The 19844-nt window shown below is 35.0% G+C and overlaps 3 protein-coding genes across 5 annotated transcripts; all 3 read left to right on the top strand.

Annotated features, from left to right (window-relative positions):
* Positions 1-3747: 3747 nt before the first annotated feature.
* Positions 3748-8559, top strand: LOC118034121 (probable protein phosphatase 2C 55). 3 transcript variants are annotated; one of them, XM_073404478.1, is made up of 6 exons: positions 3748-3949; positions 4415-5311; positions 5562-5886; positions 6404-6553; positions 7116-7406; positions 8274-8559. In XM_073404478.1, exons 2-6 carry the CDS (start codon positions 4551-4553, stop codon positions 8313-8315), a joined length of 1569 nt encoding a protein of 522 aa, XP_073260579.1. In that variant the 5' UTR covers positions 3748-3949; positions 4415-4550; the 3' UTR covers positions 8316-8559. The 3 variants fall into 3 exon arrangements, with proteins under 3 accessions (XP_073260579.1, XP_073260580.1, XP_034895207.1); XM_035039316.2 differs by having other exon boundaries at positions 3749-3949; positions 8277-8559; XM_073404479.1 differs by having other exon boundaries at positions 3748-5311.
* Positions 8560-10864: 2305 nt separating this feature from the next.
* LOC118034122 (arabinosyltransferase RRA3) lies at positions 10865-13278 on the top strand. The gene is made up of 2 exons (XM_035039317.2): positions 10865-11092; positions 11796-13278. The coding sequence occupies exons 1-2, from the start codon at positions 10922-10924 to the stop codon at positions 12912-12914; spliced, it is 1290 nt and encodes a 429-aa protein (XP_034895208.1). The 5' UTR covers positions 10865-10921; the 3' UTR covers positions 12915-13278.
* Positions 13279-14300: 1022 nt separating this feature from the next.
* On the top strand, positions 14301-18668 carry LOC118034124 (J domain-containing protein required for chloroplast accumulation response 1). The gene is made up of 9 exons (XM_035039320.2): positions 14301-15214; positions 15522-16291; positions 16370-16767; positions 16870-16981; positions 17293-17351; positions 17471-17536; positions 17619-17696; positions 18142-18318; positions 18419-18668. The coding sequence occupies exons 1-9, from the start codon at positions 14736-14738 to the stop codon at positions 18455-18457; spliced, it is 2178 nt and encodes a 725-aa protein (XP_034895211.1). The 5' UTR covers positions 14301-14735; the 3' UTR covers positions 18458-18668.
* Positions 18669-19844: the final 1176 nt, after the last annotated feature.

The raw sequence follows: 19844 nt of genomic DNA, 5'->3' as shown, positions 1-19844 counted from the left end.
TGTACTTCTGTTTAGTAGTGTTTAATTTTTATTTTTATTTTTACTTTTGTACCATGTTTTATGGTGTGTTTTTGTCTGGTTTAATGGAATTGAAAAGCGTTATATTTGGTGTTTTGCTGCAAATAACTAAGAAAAATATTGAAAAAATTACTCTGATGATCTTATAAATTAGTTGTTCTTGTATCTACCAATTCATGTTTTTAATAATTCCCGTAATTATTTACATTCTAAACCATTTTAATTTAATTTATTTTACTTTGATTAAAAATATAAAATTTATTTTTTTAGAACACGGAGAATAAATATAAAAAATGACTAAATTATAGCATGGTGTAAGTAATGTTTTAACAAAATATTTAATTTTTTTTAATATATAGAAAATTATAGCAGCGGGTTCTTATTATAAACACCAATTATTGGCTCCAAATATGTAAAGTTTTCTTCGAATTTGTGTTATAGACATGCCAACTACTCTCCAAGAAAGAAATGTTATTGAAATCTCTCGCATATCCATGTGACAAGATATGCAATCAAATAAGAATAATATATTGAATAATTGCTAGTATTTAATTACCACCATCATCAAGTTGATAAGATATGCTGTTCAATTTGGTTCCATGTGAAAGAAACATGTAATGCATGATTGCAATTTAGGTAGCTATCAATATTGAATCATCCCATTCATAAATAAATTTAAGAAAAGAAAGAAGGTTGGACCCAGTATACAACAAATAAATAAATAAATAAATTCAAATGTTGCAGCGTCACTAGTAAAAAGAAAAAAAAAGAAAAAGAAATAATCATGAGTGGTATAATTTAATTAATATAGTTTTGGATTTTCTTATTAATATTATTACTTTGAGTTACATAAATATTAAAAAATTAAAAATTTATATAATTATTAATTTTAAAGCTTATAAAATTAATTGATGAGTATGTAATCTCCTCAGACACCTACATTAAATTATTTCCTGGTACATGGTTTGATCACCGATTCATCACCTCAGCCCTTGAACAACACTAGCGTACCTTGTCTCTTACACACAGGTCTGAGATTTGACAGTGCATCTTCCTTTTCTTCTGCTTGTGTTGCTCTCACTCGCCTGTATCTTGATTTTTTTTTTTTCAGTAACCCGGAATATCCGGACCAGCTTACGCGCACCATGATTATTCTCCAGGCCCACTGAACATCCTGCAAGTCCAGTAAACAGGTAAGGCACCGCGGGGATGACAGGCTGGTACTCTTGAGAATCGAACTCGGGACAGTCACAAAGCAAGCCTTACAGTTGACCATTGAGCTAGACCCTCAAGTGTCTGTATCTTGAAATCATTCTACTCGGTGGTGGTGGTATGGGTTCCGTGGAGAATTCAGGTCCGTTTCCGAAAGCCAGGCATAAATTAATGGCCCTAACCACCGTCCATTCTTAGTCATAGTAAGGTCACGAAATTGACTCGAAAAAAATGTGATGAAGTTAATTTGCAGGTAACCTGTCAACATGTACCAATTGTTTTTTTTATTAAAATAGTCTTTAAAAAAAAATATTGATGTTAATGTGATGAATGAGTTTATTCATGTTAATTGTGTCACCAGAAAGGCAGAAACTACTTTAAGTTGAGTAGATTTTTTCTTTTTAATATCTTATCTAATTGTCTATTTCAATGAGATTTAAGTCTTAGATATTGTAGATTAATTTATTAAAATCATATCAAGTTTGACAACTTTTTTCTTTGATGCACATTAATTTAGGTTTCATTTGACATTGATATCATGGTTTAATTGTGCTTTTGAATATTTTTTTTTAGTTTTAAATTAAATTTTTTGTATGTGTTTTTAATGTATTAAAAATATTTTTTAAAAAAATTAATATATTTTGTAAAGATAACTTCTACCCCTATAATCAACTAATTATCATGTATTTGCTTAAACAAGCTTCAATCCAATGTTTTTAGAGTCTATATTTAGAAGTGTGGTTATGGTTGTTTTTCAAAATATGTTTCACTTGAAAATATATTAAAATAATATATTTTTTATTTTTTAAAAATTATTTTTGATATCAACGCATCAAAATGATCTAAAAATACTAAAAATTATTAATTTGTAGCAAAGAAAAAAATTAAAAATATATATATATTTTTTAAATATTTTTAAAATGAAAAAAAACAAATAGAACTTGCCTTACTGGTTTGAAACCAAGCCCACGCTAGCTATATCAGACCCTGATATGAATAAAGAGTTTCTCATGGACATGGGTGGTGGGTCGTTTGAGAAAGCAAGAGAAAACCCTCTGGCGAAGCTGCTCTTTGGGCTCAACGGTGAGGTGGGCTCTTCATAGGAGGATCGCAAATCAGGCTTTCATGATTGAGCTCTGCCCAAATAAATCAAGCTTTTGTGATAGCTTTAAAGAAATTATGAAATCTGAAGCTTATTCTTTTCATAATATAACAAAGCACGAATCACTAGCTATTATGATCATGTAAAAATCCTTGTTCATTTGGACACATGAAAATAGATATACATTTATATATCTATTAAGAAATTATGAGATCTGAGGGAGAAATTATGAGATCTGAGGGATGTGGTTTAGTGGTGAAAGGAACTTGTTTTTTTCCATTATATATGGGTTCGAATTTTATCATGCATGTTTATCACCTCTGCGGTGCTTTACAAGTTCACTGAGTTTATAAGATGTTCAGTGGATCCCGGGGATTAGTTGTAGTGCGCGCAAGCTAGCCCGGACATCCCGGTTACCAATAAAAAAAAAAAAAATTATGAAATCTGAAGCTTATATGTTTTAATTGCAGGAACAACAAAAGCACCTTGCCTCGCTTCCAGGCTTTAGGAAATGCTTATTTTTCTTTTTGTCCAGTCAGTAGCGCATTTGCTTAGATCATCTTTCCATGTTTTTGTATGCAGGTGAATCTGATTCAACTGATCATACATGCATGTTAGGCGCCTTGCAGCCTGCAGGTGACATAAATTTAATTATTCAAGCCATGGAAGTAATTCAAGAAAGCGAAGACAAGAACATTGATTAGTTGCTGATGCATTTCGAAGTTTGAAGGTGGATATATAGTATATTCTGTTTTCAATCAACTCAAATGAAGAACACAGAGAGGTGGAGGATAGAGAAGGAAACTCGTGCGTGAAGCAAAAAAGAACCTGATCAAGACCAATAGCAGTGTGAATTGAAGCATAATTGAAGTTGAATTGGTAATTTAACTGACTAGAACTTTAACTAATAAAATTAATTTGATTTAATTGAATTTATAGTGTTTGGAGTTCAAATTTGGCAACGTAAATTATAAGCAAAATTGTAAGAATTAATGTTTTTTCATGGATTATGGTTGCTGTTATTTGAATATTGAAGACTTTAAATTTGGTTTATGTTTTGCATATTTAAATTATGTTTGTGAATTCAAATTTTTTAATCTGTAAATTATGTTTGCGAAACGTCCGGAAAAGAAAAATTAAACAAAACGTGGGGCTAATTCATAAATAACACAAACAACATGTGGTCACCTGCGAGAACCCGAAAGATCCAAAGTGCAGTCGCTGCACGCCGGCGCACTTTAGCAAATCCTGCCTCTACTAATCGCCTACTAGTTTGGACGTTACTGTACAATCACCAAACTAACCCTAACCAATCACGAAAACAACAGAATCATACCGTCAATAGGACGCAACATCGAGTGTCAAATCAGTCAATCCCTACATCCTTAAAAATACATGTTAATGAACGAGCGACCATCTTTAGTAGTGGTAAACTGGTAATTTAATGAAAGAAAACCTTTGGTTGTCGCTGACTTACTCTCTGTGTCTTTAGGGTTCGGCGAGGATTAACGACAGAACTTTCTTGATCCTCTTCTTTTTAACTTCATTTCTTGCGATCGTGAAAATTAAGTCGAAGAAGAGTCAAAGCTAAAAAGGGGTTAGATAGCCTCGTGTCTGGTACCTACTTCCTTGGAGATTTACCAGTTTCTTTGGAGCTTCGGTTATTTATTTTCTATCTTTTTTTTTTGTGCCCATAAGATAAAGAGGATTAGATTATAGGATTCAATAAAAGATTCCTTTTTTCTTCTCTTATCTCTTATATTTCCATGTTTAAATTAGTGGGTTTTCTTTTTAAAATTCCTGGATTTTTTTTGTGGAAGGAATTTCGACTCTAGTGTTTAATTGTTCACGTTAACCTTAGGTTTAACTGATTGTTTAAATCTGTAATAATCATATAATTAGGTGATACTGAGCTTAGAATTGATTTGTTTAGAGGATTTTGTACGGATTAGGATTCAGGGCTAGTTATTATCTATGTTTTTTTTTTTTTTTTATCGATTTGGTTCACAGAGGTCTTATTGCTTGTAGAATGGTTGGTTAATTTGTGTATGATCTTTTTTTATGGCCATCTTTGTATTATAGGCTTTTGAGGGAAGAGGAATTTTGTTGCTGGAGTATAAAAGTATAGATGTGTTGGAAGTTATGAGATTGTTATCTGTATCTAGTGGTGGCAGTAATAGACGGGTTCGATTGAGAGTTTTTTGGTTAAGAGGGTAAGATGCCGTCTACTTATTTTTCAAGGTTAAGGAGTGCGGTTCAGAATGGGATTCAGAGATCGGGAATAGGACAAGAAGGTGTGCTGCAAAATTTTGAGAGTCTGATTGGGCAAGGAAAGTTTCGATTCTGTAACTATAGGTTATTTCATTCTGTATGTGTTGCATCGCTTACAGATTTACAACTACTGCTGAGACCCGGTACAGTTGTTGCTGCCAGTTCTGATTCACTGGTAGTTAACCGAAAAAGGAATATCTCTGTTGTTGGAGCAGTTTCTCGTACACTTTCTGTACCCTCTGTATCAGGCCCTTCGTTTCAGGTTTGTGGCTATCACATAGATCGTGCCCTTTGTGACAACAATCAAATATTGGCCAGTGGGAAGCCTTGCAATAAGCCAATGGCTGCTAGAGCATCAAGAGCTGTATTTGGTGAGTGTTTATTAGAGAATCTGACTTCAAGGGCTGGGCATCTTCCCTCATCGACAAACAATCCCTGCATCTCTTATGGCAGCAGTAGTTCCCAGAGTTTCAGAAAGGCTAGCATGAGTTTGAAAAACCAAGAGCAGCCTACCAATTCTCCAATTTATGGATATTTTGTCTATAATGTTGCAAAGAGGTGGTGTGACTTTTCTCCATACATGGAGACGGGATTTAGAGATTTCCAAAGTTCAGCACATTCATGCTTTACAGCTGGAACTGCTCCTGATGTAACCTATGAGAATTCTACCCGTGAGGAACAGCCTGAAGGTTCTGCTTCATCAGAACAGTATGTTCTTAGACCTATTCATCGATCTCTTATTTCATTTTTCATGATATATCATCTCAGATCTTGATTTAGGAATTGATTTGCATTTGCCCCTTGTCCCACGATCCTTTTGTTTCCCATGCGTGTCTAATGCAGACCAAAGACATTGCTTGGTCTAGATGGTGTTCACTTTGTCTTTGTGGCTTTCCTTGTTCTGTAGCATGAATGCTAGCATTTACAATCTTGCTATGCTACTTCAAATTGACTGCAGGAAGATTTCAACTGGCAAAATGCTCAAGCTACTCTCGGGATCATGCTACCTGCCCCATCCTGATAAAGAAGAGACTGGTGGAGAGGATGCCCACTTTATTTGTGCAGATGAACACGCTGTTGGTGTAGCTGATGGTGTGGGTGGTTGGGCTGATCATGGTATTGATTCTGGGCTGTATTCTCGGGAGCTCATGTCTAATTCAGTTACTGCAGTTCAAGAGGAGCCCAAGGGCTCAATTGATCCAGCTAGGGTCCTGGAGAAAGCTCACTCTAGCACTAAAGCCAAAGGTTCCTCAACAGCATGCATCATAGCACTCACAGACCAGGTATCTGTTGTCACTTTTTTCATGGATTTTGAAATGCTGTAGTGATGAGCTTTTCAGCTATAACCATCATTATGTGGTTTCATGGTGGACAGAGAAAATGCAACAAGCCATTTATAGTTAAAATCTTTTAAATTTCGACTACCCTACTCCTATCCAATAATTGATTTCATCTACTCAGGGAATAAATCTTTAAATTTCATCCACGTGTGGTACAAATAATAATAAAAAGATAAATAAATGAAAACTATTGTAGCAAGGATCAATTATATCAACAATTCGAGTTTTATGATATTGTTTATCTGCAAATTCCTTTTCATATTTGCATGTATTAATTAGCTCTTTCCTTTTTCGTATTTGAGTGGTTTCATATGATGCATTTGCACTGTCTACTTAATGAACAGATACCACTGCCTCAGATTCAAACTAAATCTTGTTGATTGTTTATTTTGTTGAGACATGACCACAATCTCTTTCATTTTTTTTTAACTTTTGTATTATTTGCGTTGTTAATAATCAGGGTCTCCATGCGATCAATTTAGGGGATAGTGGGTTTATAGTGGTTCGAGATGGATGCACCGTCTTCCGATCTCCTGTGCAGCAGCATGGTTTTAATTTCACTTATCAACTTGAGAATGGAAACAATGGTGATCTGCCTAGCTCTGGCCAGGTTAGTTTTTGCATGTTCTGTTCGCATTACTGTCTTGTTTTTTTTACAAATATGGATGCAGATTGGTTAGGCTCCTTTCAGTCATGTAAAATGGCTTACCACTCATATGGTCTCTAATTTGTCATCAACTGTGTCATATTTTCTCAAACCTAACTTAATATTGCAAGTAGTTGTATTCCTAGAAACCATACTAATGTTGCATAACTGAATTTCTGGTTGTGGTTGACCTTGTGTTGAAGAACAGTTATTTGGTCATTTGAAGTGACTTGGCATTCATATGGTCTAATGTATCATTAATGATTTCATATTTTCTTGAGCCTAATTAAACATCACAAGCATGCTCTTGTTGCATTCCTTGCAACCTTGCTTATTCTATATTTCTGAATTTCTAGTCATAGTTAACCGTCTGAGTGTCGATAGTCATACCTGGCATTAGAATCGCCAAAAGCAGTTGTGATTAAAAGAAAAATACATATGATTTGTGATTTTCTTTTTTGGATATGGTTCAGTCATGGTCCATTGCGGAATGTGTAGATGAACTAAAGAACCCCATTTGATTCAGGTTTTCACAATTCCTGTTGCTCCTGGAGATGTTATAGTTGCCGGAACAGATGGATTGTTTGACAACTTGTACAACAATGAAATTAATGCTGTGGTGGTTCATGCCATGAGAGCTGGCTTAGAGCCTCAGGCAACAGCTCAGAAAATAGCTGCATTAGCACGGCAACGAGCCCAAGATAAAGACCGGCAGACCCCTTTCTCCACTGCTGCACAAGATGCTGGGTTTCGCTATTATGGTGGCAAGCTTGATGACATCACTGTTGTTGTTTCATATATTACCAGCTCTGACGATGTATGACTCTCCTCCATGTTACATGTGTGTGTGTGTGGTTTCCTTTTTCATTTTTATTTTACATCATTTTTCATTTTTAATCATGTTTATACTGGAGTTTTAAAATGCGTAGGCATTTCTAAGGGCCTGGTGGATATGCAAGCATGCATACATGCATGCATACACAAGTTCTCTATTATAGTTTCTGACAGGCAAGAGCAGCCAAAATGGCATTTTGTAATTCTAGCCTATGTGTATGATCTCGGGGCTGAAGGTTTATGCTCGCAGGTTTTGGAGTCATAGAAATTTAAGTGATCGTTGAATGTGTTAGAAGTTTAATTGTGGTTTGCTTGTGGCTAAGTTTTCGTTCCTAATTTCCTTCTCTTCAGCTGTGGTGTGCTTGCTGCTCAATTTGTGCCCTAATTTCCCATCCCTTTTCGCATTGGAGTCTCCTAGGAATTGGTTGATTTACAATTTTTGATATTTAGGTAGTCATCATCTTTATCAGGAAAGAATTGTCTGTCTAAGTTGACTTACTGGAATAAGCCCCTACGGGTGACTTGAGCACAAATTTCATCTTTGACCAGGGAGGGTGAAGCTTCCAATGTGGCTGGCATTAACAATATGCTAACAAGCTAAACCATCTCTCCCTGCTCCATTGCCATCAATTAGGACCAGATGTTAATTGTCGACAAACTAAACCTAGAAAAATATGCATTCATCTCATTCATCAACTTCTATTAATATCTCAATCATTTCAAGTATCACGACACACTTTTGAACAAAGATTGTCAAATTGATTGTGATAAGAATGGAGTTTATTCCAGTAAGTCATTTACTGATGGCATGCTCTTTTTTTGTGTGTGTATGTGTGCGTGACATATTAAGCAGGAAAAGAAATCTAGATCTCAAGCAGGCAATGCCATTTAAGAAATGCGGTGATCCAGTTTTGTCACTAGGAGGATTGTTGCTACTGTGTGAGCATAGGAGGTTCTCAGTTGTGTAGCTTGTTGAGCTTGAACACTAATCAAATACTTTTTATCGTCAAGCACATCTGATGTAAATATTCATTGCCAGGTATATTGTATTACGTTCTAGTTTTGCCATCAAAAACTATATGGCTTAGTTGACTGCGAAGCAGCTATTGTTGATATGTTAAAATTTAATTTTGTAACTTGCTTTTCATGATATATGCGATTTTAGTTCAGATAGCAAACCTTTTTTGAGACTGTTAACTCTAAACTTGACAAGGGCAGCATGTGTTGTGTTTTTTTATTCTCAAAGTTAAAGGTAATTCGAGCTTGCCGCTGCGTTGATGCAGCAGGTTGCTCCAAAATCAGCATCTTGGTTGCATGCAGAGGCCATTCTCATATTTATAGAAGATTTGAGATCGCTTCAAGATGTTGTTTAGATTTTTAATGAATCGGATTGTCCTAATCAATGAGTAAACAGTGATGTGTAACATTCACAACATGATGAAGACAAGCTTGTTACTGATTGAGAGAATTTAGTCTTTGGTAAATTGGTTTGAGTTGCAAGTTGTGACAGCAGATTATTGCATAAATAATTTTGATAGGGCTGCTGTATATGGACAAGTTCAGTTTATGTAAAAATGTCCAATGAACTATAAGTTTAGTTTATAGATATATAGCAGTTTCTTCTGTCAATTTAACTCCATGGAGGTGGCCAAGCGAAGAAGAGCTAAGATTTGATAGTGTGTTCCTGTCCAAGATCCTGGGTTTGACTTTTGTCAGATGTAGAAAATATAGTGGGGTCATTGGAACCCTAGTGAATTTGGGCAAAGTCTATGAATTCATGAATTAACTGTACTTGCAAGAAGAATCCCCCCTGCATCAAAACCATGTCAATGAAGGATAAAAACCAAGTTAAAAATTCGTTTTTTTTTGAAAAAAAATTTCAAAATAATAATATTTTGATTCTTTTTAAAACCAAATTTTGAGGTCGGCCCATGGGAGCCTTGCTTCAAGTTGAATTGTAGATGATAATTATTTTTATCTTTAAATGTGTAATTAAGAGTTTTTTATATAAATATATTCTTTTTATATTTTATATTTTAAAAATATATAAATTCATTTTGTAATTGTTTTCGAGACATTTATTTTTTATATTTCTATCTTTTTAATCAAATTAGTTTTTATTCTCATTGTTCATATTTTTTTTGTTCTGAAACACTAATCAAACGACACCTTAAAAAATAGTATAACAAAACACTTATTAATTAAAATTACACTTGCGAGGTTTGAACAAATATAATTGTTTTAATTTAGATTTTTGATCAATTTATTTTTTTTATCTAGTTTGGTTAGATTTTTTAAAAAAAAAAATTGTTTTAGTTAAGTTGTGTTTGTTTAAAAGGAATCATTTGAATCGATGCTCACCTAAAAATCTATATTCAAATGAAAATCAATGATGTTTTAACCATTTATGATAAGTTCTATCCCAAAAAAGAAAGTGAAAATTGATTAAAAATCTTAAATGTTTCTTGACTAGCTGTATCCAAGATTAAAAAAAAAAAAAAAAAGAATTCTCTAGGCAAATTCCTTTTTATCTATTAAGAGGTTAGAGATCAGACTGAGAATTTTTAGAGTAAATATCGAATTTTTAAAGAAAAAATAAAGCGGAGTGTTTCTAAATTCTATAAAAACTAAAACATGCTTTATTCTGCCAAGTAAAAGGCTCCAGTTTTATTTTTTTCCACTCACGGGCCCCACGATTTTAGAGCCGCGCGATTATTATTTACTAAACAATCGCAAGGCCAAGACTTCATACCTGTTTGCAGATCATTCAAATCATCTACACCTGATCCTCTCCTCTCCGTTCTCTGTTTTATTTTTTATTTTTTATCGATCTTAGAAAAAAAAAAAAAAAAAAGACAGAACACACCTACTCCGATGTACGATAAGTGCTGTTTGGCCCTTTTTTTCAAAAATCTTAAATGTTTTTGTTCAAAAAAAATATAAAAACTGATTTTTAAATATTTTTTTATTGTTTTAATTTGATAATATAAAAAAATTTTAAAAAATATTATTTTAATATATTTTTAAACAAAAAATATTTTTTAAAATTTCTACTCTACTTCTAAAAAACAAGTTTTAAATTGTATGCAATTTTAAATTAACTTAGAATTAAATAAAGAGTAAAATTGATTTAATTACCTTTAAAAAATAAAGGTTAAAATAATTCAATTTTTTAATATAGTTTGTTCAATGTTTTTTAAAAGCTTAATTTAAAAAAAAAATTATAATGTTAGTTTAATGATAAAGTATAATATTATATATTTATGATAAAATTATAATATTAATATTGCAAGAATTTTGTAGTTATTAAATAAAATATAAGAATAATTTTGCTAAAAAAAATATCAAATTATAGTTTCAGTGTAATTAACCGAAAAATTAATGATACCTCAATAAACTAGTTTTGCCTATTTTTAATTTTGCTATAAAATGCAAAGTTCCGCTGCTTATTTGTCTATCCTTCTCTGAGACTGTCCGTGGACCGTAACACAGGAAGGTATGGCGGTTCTTCGAAGAGAAAAAGGGCAGTCACTTCAAGGATCTCGAATCGCCGTAGCCATTTTGATCGGTGTCCTTCTTGGCTGCGTCTTTGCTGTGTTTTATCCTCATGGGTTTTTCAGCTCCAATCCGACTGGCTCACATCGTCGAATTGCTAGTTCAAATCTTCAGGTTCAAATCTTTTTGCCTTTAAATACTTCAAATATATCTTTTGTGTATACTTCTCTCTACTTTGTGATTGCTGATGGGGTCCTCAACATAGGGTAAACTTGATTCTGATGTTTTCTATTAAAAAATTTCTTTGATTGGGTAATGAGTGTTCTTGAATTTTGATTTTTTATTAACTTCAAAGATTTGACTTTGTTTCTTGCGGTTGACTTTGGTTTTATGCGTGTTGCTGATGGTGTTAGTTGCTTTGATAGTTAGAATTCGGGCTGTTTTTTGTTTTAATGAATTAATTGCAGCCATGATTTCACTAAGGAATGGGGGAATTTGGTGAAACTAAAAGGATACAGAATTGAAAATGCTTTTAAAGAGAAGCCAGTTTTGTACCATTAATTTTTTTTTTTTTTTTTTTTGTGAAAGTGGCATCATTTCACCAGTGTCCCCTCTTCGCTGTCTTAGTCTTTGCTTAGCATTTTTGCCTTTCTTGTTGCATCCCCTGGCTTGGTGATAATGAAAAGCAAGGTTTGTTATTTTAGTTATTATTTTGAACATGAGCTTGTTTGTCACATGATGCGTAGTGTACATTTCCAAGTCAATATTCTGTCAGTTATTGGGAATTATCATTTAATGGTTGCTTTTTTATGGGGGGTGGATTCTGTGATTTATAGGCCACTTATTGTGTTGTGATTTCCTATTTTTTGTTTGTTAGACAGGCTTGTCTTCATGTGAATCGCCCGAGAGAATTAAAATGGTGAAAGCTGATATTGTATTGATATCGGAGAAGAATGCTGAGATGAAGAAGCAAGTTAGGGAGCTAAATGAAAAGTTGCAGCTGGCGGAACAAGGACAAGATCATGCTCAGAAGCAGGTTTTGTTACTGGGTAAACAGCAGAAAGTTGGTCCCTTTGGTACTGTCAAGGGTTTGAGAACTAACCCAACTGTTGTTCCTGATGAGTCTGTGAATCCTAGACTGGCAAAACTCTTGGAGGAAGTTGCTGTTCGTAAGGAGCTTATAGTTGCACTTGCAAATTCAAATGTGAAAACCATGTTAGAAGTCTGGTTCGCTAACATCAAGAAAGCTGGTATACGCAATTACCTTGTTGTAGCATTAGATGACCATATTGTAGATTTCTGCAAGTCGAATGATGTTCCAGTGTATAAGAGGGATCCAGATAGTGGTATTGATTCAGTTGCTAGAACAGGAGGAAACCATGCTGTTTCTGGATTGAAGTTCCGTATTTTGAGGGAATTTTTGCAGTTGGGTTACAGTGTTCTTCTGTCAGATGTTGATATAATATACTTGCAGAACCCATTTGATCATCTTTATCGGGATTCAGATGTTGAATCTATGTCTGATGGTCATGATAATATGACAGCTTATGGATTTGATGATGTCTTTAATGAACCTGCCATGGGTTGGGCTCGTTATGCTCATACAATGAGAATATGGGTTTACAATTCTGGATTCTTTTATATAAGGCCTACACTTCCTTCCATTGAGCTTTTGGATCGTGTGGCTGGTCGTTTGTCTCGAGAGCCAAACTCATGGGACCAAGCAGTTTTCAACGAGGAGCTTTTCTCCCCTTCACATCCTGGGTATGATGGACTCCATGCTGCAAAAAGAACAATGGATATGTTTTTGTTTATGAATAGTAAGGTCCTTTTCAAGACAGTAAGGAAAGATCCTGCGCTAAGAACATTGAAGCCAGTAATTGTTCATGTAAACTATCACCCTGATAAACTTCGAAGAATGCAAGCAGTTGTGGAGTTCTATGTTAATGGGAAGCAAGATGCGTTGGATCCTTTCCCTGATGGTTCTGATTGGTAGGAAACTCATATACAACTACAGAGAGGATTACGAGAGATTTAGTGTTTCCCCCCAGACTTTTCACATGATACAGTTAGTTTAAATCTATTATTACCTTTGAAGAGAAATGTGAGATAAACTTTTTCCTTGATTTTCTTTGAGGTTTTGGTTTGTATTTTACGTGTAGCTGATGTGAGATACTTTTCCTTCTTTTTTCTTCAGAACTTTGGTTTGTATTGTTCCTGTAGCTTTAAATTAAGTTTCATCGGAGCACCCCCCCACTCGTCTCATCTGTGCTCTATAATGTGCGCCAGCAATATGATCAGGGTTGTCATTTTTCATGATAAAAGATTTTGCTGCAACTTGCAAGCTCTATTCTTTGATAGTTTCTGGGTATTTGATTCCTTTTTAGAGTGACATTTTGTTGCATCCTGGTGGAGTTGGGATCAATGACTTCGGTGGTTGGCTACAATGTGACTGGACTGGCAAGGACCATGAACCAGGATCCTCGTACTTCTTGGCTCGCACCCCTTTGAGAGAAAGAAACAAAAGATTATTAATATGAGTAAAGTTTTGGGTTTGATTTTGTATAGTTACGAGTTTGAGTTGTTTTAGGACTGCTAAAATTTTTTATAATTGTTAATTTTAGATCTTATGAAATCAGTTAAGATATGCACAAACTGGCTGAACATTTATATTAATAAAAAAATAAAAAACTAAAATTATCACACTAAATCTAGGTTCATAAGGACTCTTAACTATCTCATCACGAGGTGCAGTGGATCCCGTATCTATTATTACCAGATGCTAAGGTGGGGGGGTTCCTAATGCGATTGGTTTGCTAGCATAAACCAGAATCAGGTCTACTGTAATTCTTTTTTCCTGGAGGGTTAGATTTCTGTCTTGACTTTTCTTGGAAGACCCTCATGATATTCGTGCCTGATAGTCACCTACCTTCATGCATGGACAGCAAATTAGCTGGGTTACCATGTGAAAGTGTTATCCCAAGGGCAACCAATCATAACCCAGTTCAATCCTTAGTATTTAGTTACTCTTTCAGGAAAAAAAAAAAATTATATGGATAGAAGGGACATGTTTTTCTCAATTTCTGTTTTTCGCAATAATGATCGAATTTTAGTGAATAAGATTGGCAGCTAATTTTAATTTGATTTTTGTTTTAATTTACATGGACTGGAGGAGGGAGCAAAAGAAGTTCATGACATCATTCATTGCATGCAAGCAATAACAGGCTGTCATCCTAACGGAGGCTGTAGAAAACGAACCCATAACAACGTGGGATCACAAAAAATCTGAGTTTAACGGTCACCAAGAATTAATTTCTAAAAACTCAGGTTAACGACAAAGTTTGTCTAATACTTCGGTTGCTGTATGGAATTTTCTTCCTTAACATCCACAAGCAGACGACATTGATTTTTACTAGTGGCTTCAAAGACCACTAGCCCCACCTATGTATTCTCCCTTTCAAAATCCTCCACATTATTGTTTGTGTGTATCTCGTCCTCCATGCTTCAATATCATGATCCTCTCTGCAAGTTCTTGATTCAACAACAAGAACCCACTAGCCCCACCATTGTATTCTCCCTTTCAAAATCTTCCACGTTATTGTTTGTATGTATCCCATCCTCCATACCTCAATATCATGATTCTCAAAAGAAAAATCTCTGCAAGTTCTTGATTCAACAACAAGAACACTCTTCAGGACTTGCAGTTCCATGATCAAAAAGATGGATAGGAATTTCACGCCAGTTTTTTGTTTAAATTCTTACTGTCTAGTTGAATTGAACTGGTTTTGTGGGTGCTCCGTACTGGTTATTGGTTGAAATGGAGAGGTTTTCTCAGAGAGAAAGTGTTCTGTTAGGTTATAATCGTCAAAGACAATCTATAAACCATCCAGGTTCTTCTTCAAATAGCCAACATGGAAGCTCTGATATTGATTTTATGGATGTTTTTGGTGGCCCACCGAGGCGATCGTCGCTTCAGGAGGTGCGATCTAGTTTTGCTGAAACGACAGATTCATTTGTTTCAAGAAGTGGTGATGTTGATACCATGTTGTCTCGCAACAGTTTGTCAGGTTTAAATGAGAAGCCAGTGTTTGGAGATGAAAATGTCAATAGAAGGCGATATTTAAGAAATGATTTCTTTGATGATATTTTCAGAGGCAACAAGTCTTTGAGTCCTTCTCCGAAGAAGCATGACCTTGATTCACTTTCTTCAACTCCAGGTTCAAGAGTCCTAAGCCCTACTGGACAGCTGCCACCTAGAGCTGATCCCTGGAGTCCATCACTGCCTGCACAATTCAGGTTTTGGATTCACCCCGAGATGCTATTTGCTTATTTCTGTACATCTTAGATCTTATAATTTAGATGGTTTTTTCTTCATTGGTCAACATAAATCACCAATTAAGAATCCTTTATAGCAATAAGAAGTGATGATATGTCATTGTCTAGGTTGTTTCAAATGTATTTCGGATTAATGTGGTGTCTGGTAGTGGTTATTGATTCTTTGTTCAAGTAATTGTTCTTATCTGCACTTTTATCTGCTTGGGTTTGAGTGTCTTTTGAACAAATGCATCCCAGAAGCTCAAATCCTGTACTGTTAATGTTGCAGCCTCCCTGCCAAACTGAGTAAGCGGACAGACTTGCCAACATTCAACCCTAGCGCCCATAGCATTCACAAAAATAAGGATAGTGCTTCATATGGCGTAGGCAATTGTGCACATTCTGCAAGCCAAACGGACCACGTTAGAGACGAGTTGACTAATGATATCTCTAGGCAAATCGCTTTATCGAAGGAGCTATCTCTTAGCAGCGAGGAGTCATCAAACTCGACCAAACATGAAGAAACAGACACAAGCACAAATTTGAAAAGTGATTCAGATAGTTCTGATGTTCCAACAAATGGAAACCAGTCTCATTTTTCTATATACAAGTGGGCAAGCAAAGGAATACCCTTTGTGATGTCCCTTGGAGGAGCTACCAAATCAAGACTGGATGAGAATTGTGAACTTCAGAGATGTTCAAGTGCTAATGGATGGATAGCAAGCGAGGGCATAGCAAGAGAATTACGATCAGCAAATCCACATGATATCGATGTTCCCTCATTCAGTAGTCACATCGAGCTTAATCAACAAGATAATCGCTTCCTCTTTGATAAGAGCATTCAGTGTGAAGTAGAACCGTGTCAGATTGTTGTGGACACAATTTTTCCAGTACCTGAGTTAGATACTCCAAGCACTCATCAAGTGATTGTTGAAGATGGTCCTGAAATGGACTTATCTGAAAAAACAAAGGAACGAATTTCTGTAGTTACGCTTGAGGATCGCAAGACTGAGTTAAAACCACTACGTTCCCTGTTATCCGAGAATGATGATGAGCAATGTAAGTCAAGTTCTGGAATCTATATCAAGTATGCTTCTCATGTGATATCTCTAATAACACATCTATTTTCTCTGGCAGGTATTGATGAGATGACTAGAAAAAATGGTTTGAAAGAAAGAAAGGCAGAAAGCACCAAAAAACCATCTGCAGTTTTCGATGTTAGTGAAAACGTAAAGGATCAAGATGAGAAAAGAACTACAGGGAATAATGTAGAAGTGGATAAAGCTGACTTTCAATATCCACCAACAAAATCAAGAGACAGCCTTGAGAAGAACAGACTTAGGGGAAAGGTCAAGGAATTTGTTAAAATTTTCAATCGGGCAGGTTCAGAAAAACCCAACTTTGATCTTAATGACTCTCAACATCAGAGCTCGGGAAGAAAGGAAAGAATAAAATTCAATACTGACGATACCAGAAATGAGAAAATGCACTCGCGTAATGTTAACAATAAAAACATGCCAGATGCTTCCATCCTGGTACTCAGCTGAAAATGATCTTGCATTTTATTTTGTCAAATATTAGCACAGCTGATACACTCATAGTGGACCTGAGATTTTCAACTTTTATTGTAACTTCAGGTGAACAAATGTCTTAAGAAATCTGAGAAACAACATCCCGAGACAAAGGCGAACAACCTCAGGTCCGAAAGCGTTTCTTCTGGACGTAAGGATAGCTCAGTGTCAACTGCAGGTATTTTGATATTAATTGATGCTATATGTTATTTTAATTGCTGCATGTTGACTGGAAGATTTTGGATACCATCCACCTGGAAAAATGATTTTATGTGTTTTTTAATATCAACTAGGATGAAAATGGTGAAGCAGCATGGCATATTACATGTTCATCTGAATCATGATTCATATACTCCAATTGCTATGCAATTTCGCTAGAATGAGCTTCTTTTACTGAACTTACTACTTCGTAATACAAAAAGGATTTGAACTCTTTGTTAATGATTCTTAAAAAATGTGATATGTAATGCATCAAAACGTTGTTGACAGCTTCCATTCCTGATGGCTTAGAATCAACCATTGCAGATAGAGATATGTCCTTCCACCTGGTATGTAATTGTGTATATAAACATTAGCATTCCGCCATCTTTTTTCTTAGCAGGTATTAGGATTATTTAATCGCCTCCTGAAATGACTAATGAACTGGTATACTTTGCCTTGTGGACAGATTACAGAATTAGCCCAGGATGGGGAAAGGGAGCTCCAAACCAGCGATAACCATGAGGAGATCCAAGTAAGGAAGAAAGTTGACAAAGACACTCCATTTTTTCTTTCAACTTTACCAGGAAATAGTAACTGGAAATCATACATTGCAGGTCATTGATGATAAAATACAGAAGTGGTCGAACGGAAAGGAAGGCAACATACGCTCCCTGTTGTCAACTTTACAATATGTGAGTTTGCCTTCTACTCTTGCTTGTGCTGCGAGTTCTTTTCTAGAGTGCACATTCTTTCATCTGAACTTTAATTACCATTGCATCAGACCTACTGCATTTTCTATTTAAAGTGGTTTTCTGGTGATTCGTGACTAAAACTAGTAAATTGAATTTCATCCCGTTCCAAGCATAGTTGTCAGTTCCGGTCAGATATGACCTAAAAAGGGGTCCGAGTTACTTGGTTGTGGGTCAATCGGTTCTATCATTTTTGGTTGTTTTATTTTAAAAAAAAATTCCTTAGTGCTGACCCAGCCGGTTTAGACCAAGTTTGGCCGAGTCAACTAGGGCTCAACTTATTCGGGCCGGTCACGGGTCATATCTTTAGGCTTTGTAAATCATATCTTTTGGCTCCGACTAACTTGGAACTGTCTGCCTCTTAAACTGATATGAGCTGCGCTCACAGGTCCTTTGGTCTGAAAGTGGGTGGAATCCTGTGCCTCTTGTTGATATAATTGAAGGAAATGCGGTGAAAAGAACATATCAAAAGGCCTTACTCTGTCTACACCCTGATAAACTACAGCAGAAAGGTGCTACCTCACATCAAAAATACACAGCAGAAAAAATCTTCGATATTTTGCAGGTAATATCCATTTAACTTTTAATTCTTGAGCTTGAAGAAATCATCGCCATTCTAAATTCATCTAAAAAAAAAATGTTATCCACTCGTTGCATGCACACAGGAAGCATGGACTCTGTTCAACTCACTCGGAGCAGTGTGATATGAGACCAAGGAATGCAGATAGTAATTTCTCATGGATTAAGGACATCGAGATGCTTGTTTATTTAAGTGTACTGTGGATAGCTACTCTGCTTGTGCGTTGTGCTGCTGTGTCTTAGAGTATATATTCTTATTACTAAACATTAAGAAGTTGAAATTGAATTTAGTCATAGAGTTATCCTTTTATGCATATGAAAAAAATATTTATTTAATCATTGTTGAATTCGAGTATCTATCAAATGGTTAATTTGATAATTCATCGACTAAGATTTTGATATGGGCTATGTCGCTAAAAGAATTCATTTTTTTTTTTTATTAAACAAAGCTGTTTTAAGATTAAAAAAAAAAAAAAGGAAAAATTGTTCAATGCTGACCCACAGATCACGAGGCAACCTTCCTCATATATAACCTTGAACTATGACCCGATTCTTGAACTTGGTGTATTTCGAATTGGATTTAATATCTATGATATTTTGCTACTCTAACTTATACTAATTTAAAATAAAATAAAAATCTATATAGAATGTGATTTCGAAGAATCAATAACAATATTATCTCGGACGAGACAAAACATCACATGGCTGACACAAACATGTGAAGGACAGACAGAATTAACACATCTCTAATTGGGCTTTTGTGTTCTTATTGGACCCAGTGAGGTAGTCTAATTGGCTAATGAATTGAAAGTTGAAACATCACAGTTAACCGAAGGGCCTACCGAGAAAAACCCTCAAGGCTCAAACCTGTCAGAACGCCAAGGAAAAAAGGCTTGAGTTCCTTTCTACGGCACCGCAGCCTCTGTTTTGTGCACATTGCATGCCTGTCGTTTCCATATGTTTGTTTTGGAAGTAAACTGTCGTTTCCTAAAGCATCACAAAACTCTCTGCGATACTTTCTACCTTGCCAGAGGTTCCTTTAGCTACTTTGTCCGCCTTCTGACACTTCCCGAACAGACAACGTGGGATCAACGTCAAAAGTTAGCCGATAAAAGTTACTTGTTCCTGTAGAAAATTTGAATTGCTAATAGATTCCGGTCCGAAATTTAAGGGTGGATACCTACTTATCAAAGTTTTTTTATATCTTATTTATTATTCATTGAATAAAAAATTTATATTTATAAACTAGATATTGAATCCCGATATTTATTATTCAATATTTAGTTTATAGATGCTTATATATTATATTAAAAAAAATCTAAATATTCTATGAGTATATCTATATAATATAAATATATTTTATGTTAGATTTAGAAGGATTTGAGGTGAGATTTAACAATACTCATACTCTACACGTTACCTATTAAATAAAATAATTATTAATAATATATTTATTTATTCAGGTTGAGTTGGTATTTATCAGTTTTTAGATTAGATTTCCATCCCTACTCA

This window comes from Populus alba, chromosome 14 (assembly GCF_005239225.2).
Source record: "Populus alba chromosome 14, ASM523922v2, whole genome shotgun sequence".
Lineage (NCBI taxonomy): Eukaryota > Viridiplantae > Streptophyta > Magnoliopsida > Malpighiales > Salicaceae > Populus > Populus alba.
The sequence above is the reverse complement of the archived record's forward strand: the minus strand, read 5'-3'. Positions and strand labels throughout refer to the sequence as shown.

Excerpts from the sequence above, each read along its gene's own strand:
- LOC118034121 (XM_073404478.1), top strand. The coding sequence starts at position 4,551 with ATGCCGTCTACTTATTTTTCAAGGTTAAGGAGTGCGGTTCAGAATGGG. Across the intron at positions 5,312-5,561 it reads GGTTCTGCTTCATCAGAACA|GAAGATTTCAACTGGCAAAA; the intron begins GTATGTTCTTAG and ends AATTGACTGCAG. Across the intron at positions 6,554-7,115 it reads ATCTGCCTAGCTCTGGCCAG|GTTTTCACAATTCCTGTTGC; the intron begins GTTAGTTTTTGC and ends CATTTGATTCAG.
- LOC118034122 (XM_035039317.2), top strand. The coding sequence starts at position 10,922 with ATGGCGGTTCTTCGAAGAGAAAAAGGGCAGTCACTTCAAGGATCTCGA. Across the intron at positions 11,093-11,795 it reads TTGCTAGTTCAAATCTTCAG|ACAGGCTTGTCTTCATGTGA; the intron begins GTTCAAATCTTT and ends TTTGTTTGTTAG.
- LOC118034124 (XM_035039320.2), top strand. The coding sequence starts at position 14,736 with ATGGAGAGGTTTTCTCAGAGAGAAAGTGTTCTGTTAGGTTATAATCGT. Across the intron at positions 17,697-18,141 it reads TGTTGTCAACTTTACAATAT|GTCCTTTGGTCTGAAAGTGG; the intron begins GTGAGTTTGCCT and ends CTGCGCTCACAG. Across the intron at positions 18,319-18,418 it reads AAATCTTCGATATTTTGCAG|GAAGCATGGACTCTGTTCAA; the intron begins GTAATATCCATT and ends GCATGCACACAG.